Source organism: Passer montanus, unplaced genomic scaffold (assembly GCF_014805655.1).
Source record: "Passer montanus isolate IOZ18808 unplaced genomic scaffold, ASM1480565v1 scaffold56, whole genome shotgun sequence".
Lineage (NCBI taxonomy): Eukaryota > Metazoa > Chordata > Aves > Passeriformes > Passeridae > Passer > Passer montanus.
The window spans coordinates 1427048-1453339 of NW_024370595.1; the positions used below are offsets into that span (position 1 = coordinate 1427048).

The 26292-nt window shown below is 38.6% G+C and overlaps 1 protein-coding gene across 1 annotated transcript in view; it reads right to left on the reverse strand.

Moving 5' to 3' along the window:
* Positions 1-26292, reverse strand: part of EFNB2 (ephrin B2) — a 46093-nt gene that overhangs the window by 13976 nt on the left and 5825 nt on the right. The window contains exon 3 of the mRNA XM_039725649.1: positions 8961-9244. Coding sequence (XP_039581583.1) covers positions 8961-9244 — 284 coding nt within the window. The remainder of the gene's footprint in view (positions 1-8960; positions 9245-26292) is intronic.

Here is a 26292-nt window from a genome sequence, read left to right on the forward strand (position 1 = left end):
CCTACGTTCTGTATCATACAAATTCAACTTCGCTCTACAAGGGTGTTCACCTGCCTTGAAAATCCCTCTGTTTTTTGTCTGTGGCACTTGGATAAGAAAGGGTTATAGCGAAAGTTCATACTAAATAAATAACAAACCCCTTGCTCATTCTACTGTCACTAATTGCATGCAATGATATTAATGACCCAGTAATTGCTATACGAGTAGCACTGAAGTGGAAAACATCATTTTGAGGCAGAGTTCATCTCTAGGTGGTAGGACTTCACCAGTGACTGAGTTAATGCCTAGTGACAGTTTAGAATATAACACTACAGATGAGAAAATGTGCCAGTCTCACGGTTATAACAGTTTAGATGGACATGATGTTATTTGCTTTGACCACACAGAGTCTAGGAGTAACCCCAATAAAGTACCACAGTCAGACTTTGCCCTGTAGATGAACCTCATTCCTTTCAGGGGAGATGCTCTGTACTATAACAATCTAGAGCAATTTTCCACATGTTTGCTTCAATAAAAGAATACCTTCATCTCCTGCTTTTACATGTAGCACAACAAAAGTGTGCTTTATTGCAAAACACAAAAAGCTATTTACATCATCTAACTATCCTTCAGCAACACAGAGTTTGGCACCTTAGTACTGAGATCAATTATGATACTATTGGATGACTGTACACTTGGCAAAGACGATCAGAAGTTAAGCACTGTTTTGACTGCAGTATGCTTATGTTTGTGTTTAGAGCTGTAAAATACCCACAAAGTAAACCTTAATGAGGGAACACGGCAGAAATAAAGCAATCTGAATTTCCACGGTTCTACAGGATCTCCTGTTCAAATACTTGCCATTAAGAAATTAAGAAGTTTAGCTTCTTTAGAAATTACTATGTAGGCACATCTTTGGTTCATTTTAAGAAACTCCAGTGGGATATGCTAATTTCGCCAGTGTTTGGAATTTTGAAAAGTCACAGCTAGACAGGCGAACCGATACTTTTAATACTTATGTTCAGAGAGTTTTTAAAAATTCACTGGGGTTTTAAGAGTATAACATTATTTAGTTATTTGTTTTATTATTAGTTATTATTTGGGGTTTTTTTCCCTGTTGCAATGAAAATTATTTTGCTAATGTCTTGATTCTACTACTGAACCTGCTGTAGCAGCCTCTGGATGGCATGTGGAATCAATTTTCAGCAAAGGCTGGGGCCAAACACATCGAAAAAAGCCCTGCAAAAAAGCCATGAGGGTCCTGGTGGACACCAAGTTGACCATGAGGCAGCAACGTGCCCTCGTGGCAAAGGAAGCAAACAGCTCTTGGGCTCGATCTGCAAGAGCAGTGGCAGCTGGTTTGGGGAGGTAATCCTTCCACACCACTCCAAACTGGTGAGGCCACACCTGCAGAGATGGGTGCAGTCACAGGCTCCTAAACAGAAGACAGACATGGACTCACAGGAGCAAGTGGAGTAAATGCTCATGGAGATGATGAAGGAACGGGAGCACCTGCATAGGAGAAGGGGCTACATCCTTGGGGATACTCAAAACTCAGCTGGACACAGTTCTGGGCAACTGGCCTGCTTGAGCAAAGGTTTGAGCAGGGGATTAGATGAGCTCCAGAGGTGCCATCCAAACCAATCTATTTTGGGATTGTGCAATCAGCTGGGCTGTTGTGGTTTAATGCATTTATGTGCTAACATTAAATACTTGAAAAACAAATAATTTTAAGTTTTCCTGCCAGGATCTGGATTCAGAATGCTGTTTCTCTCACAGCAGCCCAGTGAGAACATAAGGACTACTCTGCTGCCGCGGTTTAGTGATTTTTGCTGTCTTCGTCTACCAAACAGAAAACAGATAAGCCATGCTAACAAAGATCCAAACATGCTTTTAAAAACCAGCCTTATCAGCTTAATATGGACTCTTCTCCAAGAACAGCTAAGACTACCTTAAGCCTAATCCTGCTTTTACTTCCAGAAAAATTTGCATGATTTCCTTGGGACTGAAAAAAGAAACTGGAAGACTGCCCATTAGGGCTTAGTTTTGTAGTCTGATTTATCAGAAATAAATCCTGAAATATTCTTCATCCAAGGTTTCTAGGATGGACTGAAGTCAGGAAAGAAAATCCAAACTGACATGTAACCCTGGTTTTCAACCACTCCAGCCTTTTGTTTTAGCTAATGCAGTTCTCAGACAAACGTACCTTTCCCTCCATTCCAGCTACGTAAAGACTTTAATGAGGCAAACAATTTCAAGTCTTGAAAATGAGTTTCATTAAAGTCTTTATAAATCCTTATGCAGCTCTTCACCTTTAATTTTAGGACTTCAAATACTGCAATATGTAACACATATGATACAAGCAACTGCATAAAGTAAAGAATAATCATTCCACTCGATGAGCTAAATTATCATCACCAAACTTACGTACAAAATAGAAATTAAATGTGTTTCAGTGTGGTAGTGCACTCTCAAGTTTCAGTTTAGACAGATACTTTCTTCATGCTTCCTCAGCATAGCACATCTTTCCAATACACACCCCCCTGATTTAAACATTTACTCATATCCTGAATATAAAGGATAAAATACACACTCAGCACATTCTTCTTCTGCATGTAGTCCTGTTAAGGATGTTTATGCAAATCTAAGAACATACACATTTTGGAGAAGATCAGGGCTTAAGCTTTTTATTTTGCAAAGCACGACAAATGCTACATGCATAAAGAATTCTAAGGAAGAATACAGTATCTTTCTTTCAGAATGTATTATATTTCCCATATTTATTCCAGCTTCTGAGGAATTATGAAAGCGAGATATAAAAATAGCGACTAAAACTATTAAACAGCTTCTTAGGAAATTTTAAAATCTGTTCAATTCGTCAGTATTTCCTGAATATTTTTTTCTTCCTGTCTGAACAATTATTCTTCATTTTTCATCTGATTCCATATCTATTCAGAATACTTGTGGGGGTGTGGGGGAAGATAACTGTATTTTTTTCACAACATGCCATCAATTAACAAACTGAGAATTCCTATCTTTCATTTCCTTCCCTTAGGAATAGAGACATAATAACAGATTTCCTTCTGAACTATCTCTGTCTACTTTAAAGGAGATAAACGATTGGTATTGCCTAGGTAATGGCACTGAATATGAACAAAGTCCATCAATATAAAATAGCCTTATTCTCTTACAAGACCTGTGTGGTCTGGGACAAAATCCCAAAGGACCATGACTCCATTAATCCTGCAGGTCTTAGACTCTGTTAGAAATCTGAAGCTGCAGAGACAGTGATTTTTCTCTCTAATATTATTTGTATAAGCTGTATTTATATTTCATTCAACAAGAGCTAAGTGGTATTGCTGATACACCCCTTAAAAGACTCTTCAGCAAAGTCAAAGACTGACCTCTGGATATTAAGGAGAAATTATTTATCTAATTGTCTGAGGAAGGAGGAGGAGAAAGGAAAGAAAAAAGTGATCTTTGTAGAAATGGAATCAGAGTGACTATTATCGCACTGGCTTTCATTAACACCATCACCACCAAAAAAAAAACCCAAAAAACAAACCAAAAACAAACAAACAAAACCCACCAAAAGAACCCCCCAAACTAGTAGATTTCTGAGTCTTTAATACAAACCAGGAAAAATGTCTTTGTTGCAAAATAAAGGGATTGACTTTCTGATACAGTATTTGTTCCTGTTTTGGCTAGTTTGGCATTAACAAAGGAAAACCTGTTTACTGTATACTTTTGGGCAGCTTTCACTAGAGGATTTCGAAGTTGCAGGGGGCTGCAGACTGAAATCTGCCTCAGAATTTCAGAATTTTTCAGAATGCCAGACAGACAGATTAGCCAGTGCTTAAACTGGTCAGAATACTAAAATAACATTTTAATGTAAATCTATTTGGCCATGCAAAGAGATTTATTCTTCCCAACTGGGCCATATTTCAGGGCACAATCTATATTGTCCTTTAATATGTTCTTCCTCAGACAGTTATTGCCCTTTAATTGTAACAGAATGACAAAGTGAAAACATAAAAAGCCTTGTGATTTTTTTCAAACACAGCTAATGCTAAAGTTTCAGAACAACTGTTTTGATTTTAAAAGCCACAGTACTATTAAAGCAGTTATCCAAAATATAGTGCTACTAGCCAGTATAAACCTTCAAATCAGTCAGGGATCAAATACATATAAATATACGTTTTTTAATTTAAGCCAGAAGCCAATTATGTAAGTGGGTCACTTGAAAAAAAGTTGACAAAAAAACATTTAAGGAAAGCTGCATATTCAATTTTGCCAATGTCAAAGCCAATGAGCATCATTAGCACAGCAAGCTCAGCTAATGAGGTCCAGGCAGAGCAAGCCTTATAGAGGAATCTTTCAGAGAAACATTCTGTAGCCCCTGCCCAAGTCCCAAGTCACTCTACTACAAATTTGGAACAGGTGAAGACTTCATTGCAGGTGACTTATTTTTTAACATTGATGATGTCAGCCCATAAACTTCACTTATGCAAAAGAAGAGATGGCGTGAAATATGTGCTTGCTTGGCCAAACTACACCAAGCTCCAAACCAAGGAGCTTGATGGCGGCTTGGAGGCAGGCGGCACTGCTCCCTTCCCTCTGGCACAGCTTCCCACAGGCTTCCCCCAGAGCTCCCTCAGCACAAACCCAGTGTATCACCAGGTGCTCTAGGCTCTCTGACTAAGGGCCAAGTTTACTGGGAAGGGTTCAGGATGACTCCTGTGCACCAAGAGTAAACAACTTTGGTATATGAAATGCACTTGAACTATGCTAATGCATCTCTCAAACAAGAAGAATCTGCATCTGAGAGGGGTACTGAAGCAGTGACACCATGACCTAAGTACTTGCAGATCAAGTACTGAGTATCTCCTCAGCAGTGAGAATATACTCACTGCTTTTTCTGAGCAATTCACAACAGCAGAAAATAATTCCTTAACCATGCAAAGACATAAAAAGAGTTTTTAATGCAAACATCAGAGTTGCAAATCTTCACACCCTTCTCAAATTTGCCCTTCACATAGATATTTATGTTGTTGGGCATGATGGATCTTCCCTCATGCATGTGATTAAGGATTTCGTTAGAGACTTACGGTATGTTAGCTAAATGGTCACATATTTTAGGATAATCTTCATGCATGTGATTAAGGATTTCCTTAGCTAACATACTTACGGTATGTTAGCTAAATGGTCACATATTTTAGGATAATCAAACATTAATACTTTTGAGATCTCAAGTACATTTGACCTTCTCCAGCTCTGCTGAAAAGAAATCAGGTAACTGTAGGAAAATGAATCTATTCATTTCCCAGGAACGAAAAATTGATGATAGCAAAGAAGAGAAAACCAAGGACACTCTGTTACATCATTTATTCACTTTCACAGTATCATTCAGTATCGTCTTTCCAATTACTGCTGTTCATAGAATTAACTCTTTGGATACTGATAGTCATATTGAGGAATATCGTGCCAAGAAATTGGTTACTTTTTTTTTTTATTTATTAAATTCCCACTAAATGTGAAAACAGATATGCGAAACTTACCCACACTTTTACTTTTTAAAAAATTGGGAACTGTGAAATGAAAAATTTTATATGCCTAGGCTTAGGAAAGTACTGAACAGAAAAGATCTCCTTCTGCTATACTTTTCATGAATACATCTGGATGATATAAAAATTATGGCTTGAAGAATTCCTGTGCAATCACATGTCTATAAAGGACTCAGGAAGCTGCTTCATCCTGTGTTGCAATTCCTCATCCCAAAATGACTAACCCCCTAATATGAATAGAGATTTTACTGTTTAATACAGCTCCACAAACCACATACTATTACCTTAGAAAAACAAACTCTGTTTTCAAATAATGGCAAGACGATAAAGGTGCATGACAATGCACAAAACATTCAAAGGGCTGACAACAGCCTGCCAGCATAAACAGCGTGAGATTAGGCTGTAGGCGCAGCCACAGCAAGCGCTGCAAAGATGCTGAGCTCAGGGAGCTCTTGTGTTAGGTTTGTTTGATGCCACTTATTTGAAGGAATGAAAGATCCTAAAATACTTTAAAATCAAAATCTGGCACATAAAATGCATCATTGCCTTCATTTCACAGCTTTTCCATCCCTCAAAAAAGCCCAACAAACAAGCAAGGCAAAACAAAGGGACGGACGGACGGACGGACGGACGGAAGGAAGGAAGGAAGGAAGGAAGGAAGGAAGGAAGGAAGGAAAAGAAAGACTTACCAGCCTGTGAACAGGAATACATACAATTTAAAGCTTGATTTGCATACATTACTAAGATGCATTTTATTTCTTATAAAAATGATAGCAAATGTCCCAACTGCCAGAACTTGCACTGACAACGCTGTGTCATGAGCTTTTACATACGAACTAATAAAATCCTATCTAGTTCCAGTACTCTCTAAAATGGTGTCCTAGCTGAGCACTGGCCTAGTTTTCTATGCCTCTTAGTGCTTCTGAGACCAGCATCACTGAGTTTATTGTTTCCTCCTTGAATGACAGGAAGATGAGGGTTTTAGCTTCAGGATGGCTGGGTTTTCAAGGGTGGGGTGGTTTTTTATCCAGCCTATTAAAATGTATGGGTACCCTTGCTGAAGCTCAGTCAGTATGTTAGCAACAGAGTGGTAAGTTAGCCATTTGTTTATGCCACAATGAGTAGGAGAAATAATACCCTGAGGCACTCCAGTATTGCTACTAGGCCAGTGTGATTTTTGAGGCATTAGACTGAAGGCTGAGTAAGTTCTTTCAACCAAGTTATGCTGTAATCTTCCAGGAAATGGAATGTCTATTATGTCTTATTGATATAATGAAATAATTATACAAAACTAATGAAAATGAGACGTACTTAATAATTCTCTGGGTAAATCCATGACATAGATATGACAGAACTGACAGTGCATCAGAAAGCTCCATTTGTGCCCATAATTTTCAGGTAATAATTGTAACAGTGCCATTTGTTCCACTACAGTTGGTCTTCTGTGGATGTTTTTAAAAGCAGCACTAAATAATGAGCACATTTCCTCATTTAAGCCAAATATAAGCATGGTCATTTTTATGCTACACATTTTCACAGGAGTTACTATCTCTCTATACTACTAACTATCTCTCAACATGTAATTTAGTTGCTTTCACCCTGGTAAGTATCTCACTGTATTTCAGTGGGAAGTTTGTCAGAAGTTAATATTTTTTAAATGGGACCACATTTTTACATACTCCCCAGCTAAACAGAGAAAGTGTCTACTTTTACCAATCTTTAAACCAAGAAAATGGTGATTTGTATCTCCTGTAACTCTTACCTAGTAATTTCTAAAACTAGTAATTAATTAATAATGCAGTGAATTCTTACTTAAGCTTCTGTGACATACAACCTTGTTTTATATATTACCATGTACCACTATGGATATAACTGGAAAGTGAGCATTAATTTATATTGAATTAATTTCCATTTCCATTTCAAAAGTACTTGATCAGAGCACTTTTAAAACTGCCAATATTTTTAAATCAGAAATTGAGAAATAATTACACTGGCAGACATTACAGGAAATAATTATCAATCCTCCACTTTCCAAGGAGGTGGCAGAAATGGTTGTGTTCAAGGTTTCAAGGTGGTGTTCAGGGACTAATCTTTTAGTAGGACCTGTTGTGACAGGACATGGGTTAATGGTCTTAAACTAACAGAGAGAAGATTTAGACCAGGTATGGTGAATAAATGTTTTACAGTGAGTGTGTGAAACACAGGAACATGATGCCTAGAGAGGTGGTAGATGCTCCATACCTGGGAACAGAGGTCTGAGCAACCTGATCTAGTTGAAGATGTCCCAGCACACTGAATGGGATTTGGACTAGATGAGCTTTAAAAAGGACCTTAAAAAGCTAAAGGTCCTTTCCAACCCAAATTATTCTATGATTCTGCAAAATAAGACACTCAAGTATCTAACTTCCTTGTAACTGCAGAAAAGCCAGGTATTTGCAGAATTTGTTCCATCACCTAATAACTGCAGATACTTGCTCAAGACTTAAAAAGTGCCCATGGGGCTAAATGAGATCCACAGGGCATAATATTACAATGACAAAACTTAAACTAATGTAAATTGTTGTTATACTGCTGAGGTCTCAGCTTATGCTAACTCCTGATTCACATCATTAGCTGCACACATCGTAAGTAATTTGAATCACTGATCACAGTGGCTACCTCCAGACTTGCTTTGAGCCATAAATCCCTGAACAGAAACTCACACAAAGTTTGTACTGCTGCACTGAGGCCTGTGCCATGCATATTTGTTTAGCAAGCCAGGACCATGAAAAAGGATAAAATTCAAGACTATGCCTAGTCTAGGTTTTACCCAAGAACTCTCCTAGCTACTGTATGGATATAGTAGGTATGTTTTGAGGAAAAGCATGTTCAATTACAGGCCCTTACCAGTAACTCTTGTGAGGAAACTACACTGACAAAACTGGCACCAAAGTGGCCAAAAGATGCTTCCTGTGAGAGTCCCCAGAGCACCTGGAGCAATGGCTAGCCACGTCACACAGGATGCCTCATCTGAGAACAGCTGGGTCACTGTGCTCCTGCTCTTGGCATAAGAGAAGCCAAGGACAAAACCAACAGCACATCATCAGGGTTGTGAGCAGGAAACACATCACAGTTTAGCTGCACGCAACTTCTAATGCAAATGCAGAACACAATACCATGCAAAAAAAATCCCAAAAACCCAAAAAACAAACCAGCCTTTTACAGGCAGAGAAGTACAATCAAATGTGGTTTACACAAACCAAGGAAAAAAGAGACAGAGACCCTTTGAAATTCAGGAACAATACTGAAAATATGTTGGCAGTAAATCATTTTCAGATAAAAATACATAAAACCATTTATAGTTTGCTTATAATGCACAAGACAGCAAAATAATGAACAATTATATTTAAAGAATTAGAACTGAAAATTTGAACTTACATATGACGTAATAATCTTTGTTCTTCTGAAATTCCAGGCCCCAGAGATTAGGACTGAACTCTTGAAACTTGATGGTAAACTTAACATCTTGATCTGGCTTGGCACAGTTAAGTAGAGGTGTATTGTCCTTTTTAATAGCACAGCTATCTGCTTGGTCTTTATCAACCATGTAGACCTTATAATATTCATATTGGCCAATAGTTTTAGAGTCCACCTTTGGGCATATAATATCCAGTTTGTCTCCTATTTGTGGATATAGTACCAATCCTTGTCCAGGAAGGAATCTAAAAGGAAGGAAAAACAAAGAGGGGGGCGGGGATGGGGGAAGAGAAGAGATAAAATTTGAGACACTTAATAAAATCCCACACAGAAAAGTAGCAACTGCAGTGAACAGACAAGAATACACAGTTTCCAAAACCAAAATGACAGACTGAGCAACCCAAATCTTTATAGTCTGGGCTTGATTCAATATCAACAAGATGCTTATTTAGATCTTGGAAATTATAGATGGATTGAGTCTTTTAGTCCTTATCCCAATTTTGGGCACAATAACAGATTTTACATCTCTCTCTGGCAGGCACCACTGTTTCTTGTACTGCATTTAGCCATGCAGAGCAGCTAATACAATATCTGGTGAGCTTTGATTCTGCTTTTCTGTTTTGCTAATATTTCTACTATTCTTACACATATTTTGCTAATTTTGAATACAGGAGAATGACAAAAATAATCTTTCAACCCTCTTGAACAGCCATGTGGGACAGGAAAAAATGTAAGACTTTTACAATATATTAACATGCTGATAAATATTACTAGTGTAACACAAATATCAGACACTCAACCATGCTTACAAATCTCTGTGATAGACAGAGATCTACCTGATCAATGGACCACAAATGATTCTGCGAAAAACACTTATATGCAGGACAGTGTGACCATTCCACTACAACGATTTCACAAATTCCACCACCACTGCCATTATTGTAGTTGTCGTTGTAGTGGAATGGACAGTGTGACCATTCCACTACAACGATTTCACAAATTCCACCACCACTGCCATTATTTTAGCTCTTTTTTGATTTTTTTTTTTTTTGTGCTAGCAGTTAAAGACGGGTGTGCTTTTTTTCTTAGTACGGGAAGACTTCTTAAAAAAAAAGGGAGGGGGGGTTTTTTTTTTTTTTTGTGCTAGCAGTTTAAGACAGATGTGCTTTTTTTCTTAGTACGGGAAGACTTCTTACACAAACTGGCAGGGAGCTTTAATATTTGCAGTTAGACACAGTAATTTGTCTTTCCTACTCGTATTAATTAACAGGCAAACGTGACCACTTCTTCATGGAAGAAAAATATAAATAATTACTTATAGTATTGATTCATGCACAAAATGAGGAGTATTGTTCTCACAAGGACAAAAGCCACAGCAGGTTTGTTTGTTTCTCTCTCCATTAAGACATATTTGTTCAATTAAGGCCAAGAAGTGCATGTTTTAGAACAACAGCCACAAACACAACCAATGTACTCGAATGCACAGACCCAAAAGACTTTCTTTCCTCTTTTTCCTGCCTGCCAGCATTTTCCAAAGATCTTCCTTAATGGAGAATCGGCCTGAAAAACCAAGTGAAACAATTCCTGTCTAATGAACACCCTTCTCCAAGTGCTAATATTTAAACAGCACACGTAGTAAATCTAGCTTATTCACAGGCAGCCTTCCTGGAAACTTTAAATTAGAGTATCAAGGCCCACGCAGAACAAAGCTGTAGGCGTCGGTGACCTCCAACCTCGGCTTGGCGAAAGGAGCCACCAGCATGAAGTACTGGTGGGGGAGAACCCACTAAATTAAAGGATGATGCAACGCCCCAAATTTCAAATCCATCATTTACAACTGCTTGCTCCACACAATTCAAGTTTATGATCTGTGCTAATTGAGCAGGATTATTTTCACTCACAAAGCCAGTGTAAGAATTATATTTGTTATGAAGCAGCACGTAGCAGGACAAAGACATGTAATTACAGATTTAGGGAACTAGAACAATGAAATGTTATGGCAAGAAAAGCGACTGTTGATGTATAAATCACTGCGCTCTTTTGTGCTGTGCAGTGTAATTTCCAGACTGCAGAAACTGGGCTTGGCCACGGCTGTTCAAACTGAGATTGGAGACGGGGCAAAGCTGCGCCTCCTCCCCCAGTTTTCAGACATGCCAAAGGAATGCAGCAACTACCACCTCAAGAAAGCTGAAATGTTCAAACAAATGGAAAGGTGGGAATGCAACCTTGGAGTTATCAGCCTGCTGAAGGACAACCAGAAGTGAATGTATATAAGGCACCCAGGGATGTGGTTTAGTGGTGAACACAGCAGTGCTGGGTTAACAGCTGGACTTCATGGTCTTACAGGTCTATTCCAACCTGAACGATTCTATGATCCTACGACTGAGGAGGATCCCAGCCAGCAAATATTCCCAGGGGAGCAGCATGTACTCTCATTTTCGCTCTCCTCGGGGATCAACTTGGACCAGGCGAAAGCAAAGGACAGAGTTTCCAAGCCAACCTGTGCCACCTGTGACTGACTTTACCACCTTGTCCGACCACAGCACCATTTCAACTTTGCTCCTGTGCAGCACTGCTGTATCAGGAAGATGACAATCACTTATATTCCCCCATCTGCATGCCAGGAAAAAGGCTGGTCACTGTATGATCCCACTGCTGCAAATACTTCTTCTTGCCAGCAACTCTTCATGTAACAGTGTAATAGGAAACGCGAGATTTCAAAGGACTGAATCTTTGCTTGTAAGCTAATCAAGTTAATTTCTATACATAACAAATATGAAATTCTTAAGGTTAGATAAATATTCCTGTCCATCATTATCAATAATATAAATCAACCTAAAATCTGCCCTGGGAAACAAAAGACACTGATTCTAATTTTAGACTTTGGGTATATACATGTAACAGCCACAGTATATGTTCTCCACGCAAACTCTGAGCACAAACAGGATGGGTTAAGAGATGGTATGCCAGACAATCCTCAGAAACATCTATAGGAAAGAGGGCACACTTGTGAGCCTTAGTTTCAGCCAGGAATTGTCCCATAAAAGGTAGAGGACAGAACTGTCCCCAACAGACAGTTGAAACTACATTTTACAAGAGCTTTAAATGAATGCACTTGTTAGACTTTATGGCAGGGAATATTCTTGCTATGACTCTAAAGTCTGTACAGTTTTAGAACTAGACTCAGTAAATCTCCTTCTGCTTGAGTGTCTGAACTTGTAGGATCTAACACTGATGGGATTAGGGAAGAAAAAAGGCTTAAAATGCAAGGATTAATCTGAGAACTTGATTGTATTGAAATTTTTCCACACTTTGCAGTTTTGATCATGACCTTTGCTAGGAGAGATATTTTTCCAATTTACTTTCCTTATTTTCTTACAACAACAAAGCCCAACTATGGATGGAGTTAATAAAGAAGTTTCACCTCATGCATTTCAGTTCAACCACAAAACCTACAGTGGCTGATTAGTCGTAGGCATGATTATTATCCCTGCATTTGTGTAGTACTTTTGCTACTGTACTTTTTATAAAGATTTTAAATAAATCATTTGCTGGGTAGTAAGCATTTTCTGAAGCTATTTATGAAATGTCAGGAGGATTAAGACTACTGTTTTATGATCCTATTTTTGAAGAGCTTCTATTTGAAAAAAAAAAAAAAAAACGGGAAAAAAAAAGGACAATGTACATTCAGCCTTGGTGGAGATTAAAAAAGCATCAGGATTAATCCTGAGTCCTTTCTGCAAGTGTTGATGTTGTCTTAAGTATTCCAAAGTAGCATCAAGACTGATGAAATGTTTGCAAGACAGTGTCTATACATTTTAAGTTAACAAAATGGCTTTAAAAATGTGGTCAAAATGTGTCTTCAACTAATTAGAAAGCTTTCCCCTTTTCACATCAAAATAGATATAATAAAAGCAAAGCAAGGTGTTTCCAGAATCCTGGGACTGATCCTGCGGAGGCTGTTACTCCAGTGGTGGCTTGGGACAGTGACATGCTCTCCAAGAAGTCAGGATAGCGACAGCACTGGAACCACTGCTTTCTATAAAAATCCCTCTAACTTTCTTCATTTCAGCTCTAAGTATGATTTACTGCAAAACTTAAATACCAACACAGGCCCCTGGCCCCCAACAAAAACTTAAGAGAAAAGCTTAGCAAGCTTCCCAACTAATTTCTGTCAGCAGTCAGATACAGAGAGACTCTTGGAGCTATTGAAAAATCCTGCTCACAATAAATAATCCTGGTGCCTGCTGTGAGAAAGCACAGAAAAGTATATTAAGTACCATATAAGCTGTACGATGAAATTCATGCACTTTCAGTCTGGCACTTTTCGATACAGATGGCATTTTACTGTCAGCCCAAAACTGGTGCATTGTGGGCGACATTTGACATCTGTGCAAAAGCCCATGGATGTGAATCCCTCCCACAAGTCCAACTAGTCATGCAGCTCATCAAATAACAACACCTTGCAGAGTTCCCAAACCTTTTTTAAAATAATTATTGTACTTGACCAAAAAGTCACAGAGACACAAACAGAAATTAGGAAGAGTAATTCATTCCCTGCTCACACCAACACTTCAATGATTTTTTTCTACCACACGTAATTTTAGGTCCCAGCAACAGTTCCTGGCACTAATGCAACCTTACTTGTCAAAGTCTTCAAGAAGTTAAAATTTGATTGTGACATTTTATATATATATATTTTTTAAAGTATATTAATTTCCAAATAATTTCTTGAGAATTTCCTTATTGTTTAGAGAAACTTGGCACATTCAACCATGTTAATTTACAAAGGAAATTTGCTTAATGACAACCATTCAAACCTGCCTAACCTCATAATAGCACAGTCTCAAAAAAACCCAATAGAACTTAACCTGCCTACACTTTCATTCACTGAGAATATTCTATCATTTCTTAGTATGCAGAAATTTCTGAAATTGTAAAATTATCCACAGAAAAAATTCTTAGAAAAATAAATTCTTAAGAGATTTTGTTAATCAGTATTGAGTGATGTAACCAAGTGCTTTGTCAGTGTTCTTCCAACTTGCAAAACTATACACATACATATATGTACATATACTATTAATATATATGCACACTTAGCTTTAACTATATTCTAGTAATTATAAAATAAATATGATTTTAGAAAGCGTGTTAGGACTTGATGCAAGACTTGTATATTTAACTGGGGAGGCAGTGCTAAATTTCTGTGCTTTAATAACTTACCTGAACTAATTGGTGTAGGCAGTTAGCTTCAAATTCATGTCACAAAAATAATCCTAAAAATGTGAACAATCAAGATGCTTCTTAAAATGCAGCCTGAAACCTACTGTTGGGGAATCCTACCCGCTTAACTTTATGAAGTTTTAACTACAAGCCTGACTCTAAAGTTATTAATTGAGAAGTTTATTAAGGAAATATCATGAATACTAATAACACAGTATGTTAGTCCGTTACTTACAAAACTGCAAACTGAAACAGAATACATAATTACATTCCACATACAAGTCCTTATTGCCTAAAAAGAATGTTTTTTAATTAGTGTATGTATTAATCATCTGACTTCTGAGAAAACAACAACATTCATATTTCAAATATCACTTAGTCTAGAGGAGAAATATTTAAGCAAGGCAAAAGTCCTACCAGCTTGATGCAAAGCAAATAGTTTTAAGGAAAAGGCTAGTGATTTCAGTGAAGTAGCAGAAAAACAGTTTCCTGATTCCCAAAAACACTGCACAGCATGAAATCCAAAAACAAAGACCAGAGCTCTCTGCAAAAGGTCTACACTAAACTTTCATGTTAGTTTTTGTCATATTCAATACCATGTACAAAAACATGCATGTGCATATAAGGTATACACCTGGCTGTAAATGTTTTTTGTGCAGAAGCAGTGATTTTACAGGACTCATCTCACTCCAGTTTAAATAGATTAAGGGAACATGAATTCAATGAGAACAGGATCAGTAACTGCTATGGACAGACAGAAAAACAAGCTTCATCAAAAAAAGATTAATGTGGAGTCTGTCTCAAAGCGGGTACATAATTTTATGAGGAAAAAAGGCACTATGCTTCTGTAAAATCTTTGTAAGAAAAAATACCATAGTGTGACACAGCAAGATGACAGACTGGCTTTATACACAGACTAGCTAATGAAACTTTGAGAGCAAAAAAAGTATAGCATTTCATATTATTAAAATTATTTAAAGTGAGCTTTGGAAGCTACTTTTCTTTACCAGTGCAGTCTTATTAAATAATTTTAATACTACAGGAAAGTTTTACACAACATGCTAAACAGGGATGTTTTTGAATTTAAATAAAATTGAAGAAGTTTAATCTGCTAACCTTTATTTATATGTAACATTTTTCCACACAGTTAATGAAACAATTTATGTAAGGAATGGCTGCTGGCATTAATGGGACTTGCAGGCTAGCAACTAAAAGGAATTTAAACAAATAAATAAACAAATATATTCACACTCATTCCTTAAGATCTTTAATGGCAAGTACCACATTATACAAAGCCAAATTATAAAATATTATAACATGAGTTGGTAAAGAAGCAAGTCCTGTATTTCTCACTTCTACTATAAGGGAAAATCCTATGTTCAGGCTCCCCTGAAATAAACCTGCAGTAAGCTCATAAGTGCTTTGAAACAGTTCCCTGAAACCATAGCTGATCTCCTTCCTAGGATCTGGGGTACCTTATTCTCCTCACTCTTCCTCACCTCTAGCCATCTTCTTTCAGACTACCTGAGCCAAATGCTTGCAGCACATTGAAAAAGGAAATGGTAAAGGTTTTATGTTGTTTTAATCACAATGCTGGACACAACATGTCAGTGGTGCCACCATTATATGCGCCACAAGTAACCACACAAATGGGCACTGTTCTTGATGCATTTTTCTGGACCTATTCTTACTGACATCAGCTTCAGGATTTCCATTTACTTCAGTAGGGCAAAACGATGCAGTATGTCTGTACGTCAAATCTTAATAACCTACACAAGAATGATTCTGTAGCACTATCACGTTTTCTCAAAAATTTTAATGGAAATTAGGAATGTGTATGAAATTTTAGCCATTTCATTTATCCATTCATTGCACTACCTTTAGCAGAATACTAGAGCAAAGCATTTAAAATACAACAAGGGATTTCGAATACGCGTAAACCAAGGATGGGCTTAGAGTGCATTTGCTTCTCTCCAAAGCAAGTATTCTTTTGCATGGACCTGCTGGATTTGACAGTCAAATTGTACCATCACATCACAGTTCTAAAGGCACAGAGGTTCTACTGTATGGAGATACCCACAGACACCATTCATCTTCAAACACATCAGAAAATAACCTAGCTGGTCTCCTAGATCTGTCACGAGCTTCCTTCAACCAATAACTCTTATGACTAGTGCTGTTGCAGAAATACAGATGCTTTTTCATTCCACTCAGCTTAGAATCATCCCAAGTCTAAAGGTGCCTTGCACTTACTTGAGAGAGCACAAACCCTGCAGCCAAGACGTGGTATTTGGCAAAAGTGTACCCCTTTCATCCTTCATGTATATGGAAGGTCACCTGCAACCCAGCACATCTTATTGGAGATACTCAAAGAGAAAATCTGCTTCCTTAAAAGCTGTGATGTACGAGGGTCTACAGTACAGATGTGATCTCGTTCTCCATACAAAGTAAGACAAAGCAAATGCTGCAGACTCCTCTTCAAGGGTACCCCAGTCCTGGGTTCCAGCAGAAGCAGGTCACTTTGCAGTCCCTCTCCAGGGAATCATGTCATCTCACGTTGGGATCATGGCATCTTGGAGTGACCACAAATGCAGGGGCACTGAGAGGCCCCTTTCCCCAACCCACCATGTGTAAACAAGGCAGCATCCTGCCTTCAGTCACCTGGTGTGCAGCTCCAGAAGGGTTTTGCTGTCAGGCAGCATACCTGTTTCAGTGGGATGTCACCTCCACATGCGAGAGGTGGTTCAGTTTTGCTGGAAAGTTGCCCTTTCCCTTGCTGCTTTCGCTCTCACTCACAGAAAAAAGCAAAAACCCCCACTTGCATAACTAAAACCTTCAAACCAATTTGTTTTACCCCTCCATCCCCATTAAATCTAGAATATAAAAATGAATGCCTGCTTTTCCCCACATAAAAGTCAGTCATGTTTTTCCCTGCCTTAAAAAACTTCTGAGAGCAAACACTTATCTGTCTTTTCCTGTGCTTGCAAAAATGGGCTTTTTGCACAAGAATGTAAAACCTGCCTCAGAATATTTACTGCAACGGTAAGGCCTGAAATGTTGCAAAGATACACAACCCAATCTTTTACTAAATCTAAGGATTTTTTTTAAATATAGATTTTATATTCCGTTTTCATATATGACCTCCATATAAGGCACTATTAATAGCAATTAACTTTTTGTATTATATGCAGAAAGCCATTACCGCTCTGCTTAAAGTACTTAAAGCACTAGAGAATTCTGATCCATTTACTAAATCAATTCCTGTTACCACAAAAGAACCACTAATGTGCTTCACGACAGTCTTTTAAGTAAGGAGCAAAAGAAAAAAAGGGATGAGTATGACCAACGTTCTATTTTAAAGTGTATTATATTAACATTTCATCGGCATTTACAGAAATATGAACCTCACAACAGCGCTGGACTTGCTTAGCTTCAGCAAATGGAATCATTGCTCACTTGCTCTCATACAAAAGCATGGAAACACACAGGCACATTCTCCTTCTTATTTAATTTCATTTCAATAGAAATGTGCTTTCTGTGTAGAGTTTAAAAACTGCAAGTGGCTGCAGTGGAAAGTAGCAGCCAGTCTGTATAAACGGCTTACTCTGAGAAATTTCTGAAAGAAAAACACTCAGTAGGTGCATTGTAATTAGTTGCTCTTTCTAGTTACCTCTTGACAAATGATGCATGCGGGTCTGGATGAGAGCCCAACTCTTGACCCATGCCACCACTACACACTTTAGTACTTCAAGCAGAAACCCCTAGCCTCAGCATTCTTTTCATTTTACTTTTTCCAGAAACGTGGTGCTAAGTAATGCACAACACGAGAATCAGAGATGATTAGCAAAGCTAGAATTCTTTCAGAAGTGCTTCATATAGCTACGTCCTAAATATATCTGAGGAAAGTTTCCTGCCTTTGATTCCTTCAAATATGCAGCATGTTTTAGGGCTCCATTCAAGGACAGAAGTACATGGAAATACACAGGACAAATACTACTTCCACAACACTTAATAATACACTTTGGCAACATTTGTAAGTCTTTCAAACTGATGATATTCTTATGATCATTACTTTCATATTGGCAATTATAAGCCTATTGAGAAATGCAACTTTTGCCACAAAAAGTACCCATGAAAATAAATAATTTTTTTGGATAGCACTTTACTGCCCCCTTTTGCACTTTAACATTAGAACAGGTTTCAGTGTGAACATACATATGAAGAAGAGTGAGAAGATACGGGGCAAAACTACAGGGCATCATGTTTAGTCACTAACAGATTCTCAGGCACTGCTTTAGAGACATCTTCCACTTGCCTACACTGCAAACAAATGAAACATCTAGCTTTCATTGTCCTTAATCTTCCATGGGAGAGATCAGTAATGGTTTAAATTGCAGTCTTCCACTGTAATCTGAATGTTTATGGGCAACTGGAAAAGAGGGGGATATTGCTCATTAACACTAGTTGTCTCTAGCATAATTTTCTAAAGCAAAGATCATCTGCAACGTGAATTCGGTTTATTCATCAGGATGACAAAGGGCTTTCCAGTCTGAGGCCATGCATATGTTAGCAATGCCTGAACTAAAAGGATGGGTGTATCCTTCAGAACAAAACTTCACAAACTGGCAGGCAAGAATATTTCCATGAAAGGTGAAGACAAGAAGCCTAGACATTCAAATACCATGCAAGCCTAGAGGCATAAACCCGTTCTGCAACTCCGCACTGCAATTACAGTCAGTACAGAATCGATGTATGTCTGTATGTGTCCACATAGATCTGCAAAAGGTAATAAATCTATAGTCTAGTGGCCAGTTATTTACAAAATACTAATTCATTATGACAGAGCCAGAGGGGGACCCATCCTGTACCAACCCTCGACTTCCATTTGAAAAAGTCCATGTGCTGCTGTGTACACTTACATTTAAACTTAATCCATTTTCTCTGTCATCCTACAATTACAATACAAGTCACAATAATATTAAATTTCAGTGCCTACAGCATTGCACAATTGAACCATTACTGTAATGAAAACTGACTCCCTTTGATATTAACACTGGTGTTTTCTCTCATTTGCTAGCCATGAAATACAGGAAGAGACCAATGTTGTTTTAATTAAAGAATTGTTGTTCAAAATATGCTACTGGGAATATTAAAGTAGTTCTTTGCTCTTATTGCAAGGATAATCAGGTATTTATATAATTTGAATTTTGGGGGAAAAAAATAAAAAAGAAAGTAGAATAAAAAAATCTGTGCCACAAATTCAGTGTGAAACAAAACCATTGCTCTACTTGACTTGTGCTCACAGAGGCAGGGGTGCGCCAAACCCAAGACATGGCACTTTACTGAAAAGATGCAGAGCAGTAGTTAGCATGGAACAGAAAGTCAAACCAAACCATGTGTGTTTCTTACACAAATCACTAAAGCCTTTGCTTTTAGAAAGCTAACAGAGAGCAGCTGGCATTTGCCAAGAACTACTTTTTGAAAAGTGCAAACCAGATTGTTCTATTGCTGTGCTATTCTGTGCTCTTCTCTACCATTCCTGTTAGAAAAACAAATGTCTAATGTCAGCCACAATATAAGGATGCCAACCAAAGTTTGCAGCCCTCCTTCTCTTAACTACAGTTTGCTCACACCTGTACAGTCTTGTTTCAAGACATGCTCCAAGCAAAGTCTATAAAAGAGGGCGGGGACTGTCTTGTTAGTTGATGAGACATTAATAATCGGTGATTGTATCTCCAATTCAAAGACAGAATTTCATCCACTCTGCAGTTGTTAGAAAATGTATTATTGCATACCATTTGCCTGAATAAGTAAACACTGGAAGTAGAACAAATTGTTAACTCACAACTTTCAGGACAAGTTATGCCAAATCAGTAACAGAAATGTATAACAAACAATCCCTTTTTGGCAAATCATTTTTATGCCAAGGAGAAAATGACCTTGAACATAAATCCAAATGGGAGACCTATAATCAGTCTGCACTTATTTCTTACACTAAACCCAAGATTCAGCCACTTCCAAGCACAAAGATTCTATGTTCTTACATGAAGTACCAGCTTTTCCAAGGTTTGACTGACATACAGAAGCAGAATAAAACCAGGTGGTCACAGCCACCTTCAAGGCAGTAGTAATATCTGACCTATGAAGAAACAGATTTTGGCCCAACATCTGAGCCTCTGAAATGAAGCTTAACTGACACCTGAGTAGTTTAAAAAATTCTGTAAAGATTCAAAATGTGCATTTGACACAACTGACATCCCTGACCCAGACGGAAGAGTCCACTGGAGGGGTTCAGCAGAAAGCTGGGGATAACAGGAGATCCAGCCACTCAGTTTTAACCCACTGCCCTGCACTCATGAGACACTGATATTTGGTTCAGCCCCTACTGCAGGGGGGCAAAGCCAGTGCACCCCTCTCAAACCAGGCCCTCTCTTGCAGGGGGAAACCTGGGCTCCTGGGTCACTCTCAGTGATCAATCTGGCATTACACCAAACAGTGAGCTAAAAAATGCACAGAAAACTCAGTTGAAGCAGGGCTACCTGTGCAGCCAGACTCCAGAGGCACAGCTGATAGACCTGCTTGAGCTCCCAGCTGGCACAAGGGACACACAGACTACTGGCACGCTATATATCTCTTTCCAAATGCAGACAGGGATGTAGCTTCTGACAGCATTTTCTGATTTTAAAAAAAGGCAACAAAGCTTTGGAGAGATCTGTATTTGTCTAACCCCAAAAAATCTCTTACACTGGCCTTGGTTCAAGACAGCTCATGCTTAATTCGTCCTGCTTCAGCAAAAATATTCAGCATTCAGCACATGCTCGACATGAGCTTTTCTGAATAAGGACAGTTTCCCAAGTCAGGCTGTAGGAGCACAGTGCAGTCCTGCTTGCCTTGGTGTCATACACTGATCCACAGAATGGAAGACTACAATACGCTATAAATCCAAGAGGTGGCTCTTGGTTTTCTTCAAAAAGTGCCTGGAAACTGTCTGATACAAAGAGTGATTACCACTAAAAAAACACCTTTTAAATATTTCTTTCAGGCAGTGAAGTAATCTGTATGCCAATGTGACTTTCCCTGTTCATCTGATCTGTTCAGCTCAGAAAAACACCCTGGAAAAAGAAACCCCTCAAAAACCAGAAGGTAAAGTGCTGTGCAGTGATTAAGCTAGACTGCTTCTGAACTAAACTGAAATTAATTAAACATGAAGAAAGCAACTGAAGTGTGGACAGAGAATGCTATGGGACTGCAAATCCTTAAAAGGAGTCAAGATATTCCCAACTCCAAATTTACACTTTCATCTAGTCAGGTATAGAAACCAACTGCTGCTCAGGCAGTAGGTAAGCAGATGGCAAGCACCAAGCAAAAATGAAACTGTGAAACGATGCACCACTGACAAGGAGTCAGAAGAAGCGCAGTTATGTGTGCTTCAACCAGTGCTCACTGCATAGGTTCCTTAAACAAACTGCTTCAAACTTGGAGAACATCAAAAGCCAGATGGGTCTTCCTGAATGAATCCACAGGCAAGGAGCCAGGATTCCAGTTTGCTGCAGAAATAGGCCTGGACTTGATTTGAGACTTCTTAGCACTGACAGGCTGGAGTCTGGCAGAACTCCCAATCCAAAATAAAACAGCATTCAAATGAGACTGGGTTTTCACTAACAATAATAATAATGATAATAAAATTTCAAATCACTCTTATTAGCTTTAAAACGCATTTCTCTTTACAGCGCAGTGTTCACCTTCCCCACTGCTGTTCTCTGGTTTGGGTATATAAATAAAAGCGCTATTCAAACAAAAACTAAGAAAACAGTGAGAAGCAATTTGCAGCATCACAAATTTTTCAGCCTAACATAATTTCACCATCTAACCTATCCTGCTGTGTAAAACAAGACAAATAATTTCTTGTTTTCCGTTGACACATGTAAAACTTGACTTTCCTTTAAAGCATACAAAGCTCTGATCCTACCAAATAAAGTTTTGTAAATCCTATTTTAACCATCACCCATGAGACATTTTAAAAGAACACTACACAAGGTAGGAAACCCATCTTACAGTTACGTATATGTCATGCATCAGGAATGATTCACCTAGCAACACAATCCTCTACCAACCTTTATCTTTTTTGGCTTGGAACTTATGTTTAAAACCAGAAGAAAGCATAGACTATTACATCAAAGTTTAAATCAGCTGCATTATAATTATCATGCTGATACCTCAATAAACACTGGGTGTTGGCTGGCCAGGATTGCCAAAAAAGATAGAGGTCCTGCCCTTATTTGCTGTCTTTGACAATGTATATAATCACATCAAAGGGAAGTTCTCTGCAATGCATCTAACAGAAAAAAAATAACCTGTATGTTCTCTTTCCTAGAGTAAAATGATAGATTCTTCTTCATAACAAGAAAATTTAAATTTTGCCTATAATGAAAAACAATTATAATGTAAAGCCCTTTCAGGCTTGCAGGACTTGCAGTACTCACTGAATTCACAGGAGGTATTTCCATGAAGTTGAACAGAAGCTAGATAGGCTAAGGTTAAACCTGAATTTACAAGGACAAAAATTATAACAACAACAACAACAAAAAAAAAAACCCAACCCAGAAAATTCAAAATTACAATGAAAACACTTCAAGTTTAGGAAATTTCTGTGTGTATGTTTTCTACGTTTTTTGGGTCCTAAGTCCATCTGGGGGTGGAGGAGCAATGCAAAAGTGGTTTTTGTTCTGCCATTTTGTCTTCATACTTGGCTTCCAGAAACAGACTGAGCTCAATGTACACGTTTTCTCAAAGCCTGTCCACTCTTCAGTGTTGGGGCTTTTTTCCCCCGTTTAGGGAACAGGAGCGAAAATTTAAAAATCTCTGTTTTAAATACACCTTCGAGCTTCTATCAGTGAAAACTCCTTAAGGTGAGGGGAACCTGGAGGGGAAAGACTCTGGATGGATGAAGAGCTGGGGTCCACTGTCCAGAATGCTCTTCGTAGATGATTCCCCATTTCTTCCTGTGCCCTGCCAAACCTGTCCGGCCTTATCTGGGACATTTCTGAAATGTGACATGACAGGCAGGTTCGAAAGCTAATGGTGGGCAAACAAAGGACATCGGTTTTTGCATTATTTCTTTAATTACTTTAACCCTTGTTCGAACAGAAAGCATAAGGCCAGAGTAATTCAGCTTCCCCCTTTGTCATTTGCCTGCCATAAATATGCACCAGTCTGCATTTGAAAAGCTGAAGGAGGCTGCAAGCTTGCTGGACATTTATCATGCTCTGTTCCCTGTTAACAAGCAAATACTTTAGTTGAATGGCCCATTAGCAATCATTGTCAAATGCAGAATGCAAGGTGCTTGAATGTGACCGGCCTGTAAATTAGACGAGGTTGCCCCTGTGCTTTGGAGAATTTCAGCAAATGAATTGGGTCTTTTGCTATAGATTTTTGAAGGTTAAGTTTCAACACAGGAAACCCATCTGAGCACTTCAGGTCCTGTGAATTCTGCCAATCCTTTCGGCTCCCTATATGCACTTGTTTATATTTCATTTGTTAAAAATCACATCAGCAGCTTGACAGTCTGGGGTCCGGAGTCCCCTTTTCAGTTAGAATTGTGAAGATTTCCAGCATACTCTGGGATAGGGTAAGAATGATAAAGTCAAGCATGTAATTAACATCTTTATATATATAAAACCCTGGAATAATCAAACAAACAAAACAAAAAAACAAACAAACAAAAAAAAAGAAAAAAACCAAACCAAAAGCCACCAACCAAAACCCAGTCCACTTTAAAAGTGTCCAAGCCACTGCCAAACAAACAGCATGAATTCCATTTTGCCGAGCTCATCCCAGGCTCATTCCCAGTAAAGAAAGACACAACTGTTATTGTAGGCTTCGGTGTTTTTTCCCCCTTGTGTCTAGACTACGCTTAACAAATGCAGAGTGCTTTCTTCTCCCCCCTTCGCAGACAAATGAACAGGCAATAACGTAGATATTTCTCATTTGAATCGTACCCCTGATTTGCAATGTAATGCTGACTTTAAGTTGTGGGCGTTAAGGGCTGTCAGTTGGGTAGAAAAGCAAAGTATTAACTATTTAAAGACTCTTATTTAAGAGAAAAAGCAAGAAAAAACACATCCAAGTAGCTGCACTAGGAGAGGTATATTACTACGTTTACAGCTGCAGATTACTTAAAATAAATGATTAAACAACAGCTATATTGTCTGCCGGCTAAACTCAAGGGGCTGACAGCAAACTCATCCCAGTGATTGTAAGTTGGCTAGGGAGGAGGGGAAGGGGGGAAGGCAGATGCTTATCTCATTCATTTCTAGATTTCAGCCAGCCTTTCGGAAATAAACACCACCTAGAGACTGAGCCAGAAACATTTGGTTATCTGCAGCTTGACTGGTAAATAGGAATGGGTGCTGGTTTGTTTGTGGTTGCTCGGTTTTCGGTTTTTCAGGTTGGTTTTTTTTTTCTTTTATATTTTTGCAGAATGGGAAACACAAGAGAGGCTGAAGTATCACCTGGCCTAGGCACAAACAATGCAGCATGTTTATCTTTGCTGCTCCCATGGAGTGTGAGATGCAGACCACAAACTAAAACACAGCTGAAATCAAAAGCTCTCTGTTTTCCTTCCAGATAACCCCAATACTACCTCTCCCCTCTGTTCTCTGTGCCTTGCCAGCATGCTCCTGCCCGAAGCCCAAATAGATTAAGGCAACAAATCCCAAGTGCAGCCAATTCTTCAGAAAGGCTGCTACTAGGGCAGGAGTTAAAAATGAGAATCTTCCACACCTCACAATTGCAGCCATCTCGAGTTTTAATCGGCCCCCATCTCGGCAAAAAGCAGTAAATGAAATCTATCTTTACCATATTATACACCACCAATGAGCAAGAACTGAGCAGCTTTTCTTCACCGCTCCAACCACCCCAAGCCACAAGTAGGCCTTTCATAGTTCCTAATCCCGGCCCCCAAGTTTTGTGCGGTTTTCACATAGTACCTTACAGCCCGGAGCAAGGCCCTTAGTTTATAACACCCCTTTCAGAGACGTGTCATTTCCAACATCAAGCTAATCTATATGTTGCCATGGCACCACCCTTTATCTGCCTTTACATCTTATGAACTGCATGGATTTACCACATTATTTTTATCTGAAAGACAGAAAATGGTGGTTTTATTGCCATACAATCAGATTACTGCTGCTAGTTTCTCTATGCCTTTTTACCATACTTCAATCAAAAGGGATCAGTTTCTTTATACTCTGCCCTTGATTTACATTACATCTGTAAAGACCTAGTCTGGGTTGTAATCCCCTTATTAACTATGACCAGGGTTGATTTGCCTAAAAATAAAAGCAAATTGTGTCAGACCTTTTCACTTTGTTTTTGATTCGGAACTACAAAATGGATTACTAAAGAAATCTTCAGAGTTCACACGGCTGGTATAGTACTGAATTTAAAATGAGAATTAAACAAGTTAAACATGGGAGCTGTGTCAACGGTTTACATTTTCCATCATGGGAGAAAGGCTGAACTGCATTTGTCTTTGTGTTCTCTGGCCTTAAGGAGACAATGAAGCCACAGGAGATTTTTCCAAGCTCTTCTAACACTGTCCATTTGCCATCCTCCCCTTCCTCTGCTTTTTCATGCAACTCCCCCCCAAACTCTTCTCTCTTGCTGCCCCCTTCCCCACACCCCTCCACAAAAACTTCCCCTCCCACAAGACAACAAAGTCTACGTAGTATGGCACTCAGTATTTTAATCAAAATATTTCAAGCAGTTTAACATTCCTATGTAAGTTTCCACAACGCCTCACAAAGAATGAGCTCATAAGCAAATCCATGTAGATGTATGATAAATGACCAGAAAAACAGGTTTCTTTATGTCAGCAGCCAAGGCAGACAGACATTAGGCACACATGAATAACATTTTAATCACTATTTTTTTCTCAGAAGAACACTTTCTTCTCATTTGCAACAAGCAATTTCAAGTACTGCAGGTTTGCACGATGCATGAAGACCAGATCATAAAGGGAAAAAGGTCCCCAAAGGAGGCCTGCCTGTGGCTGCTGCGCAGGGCTGAA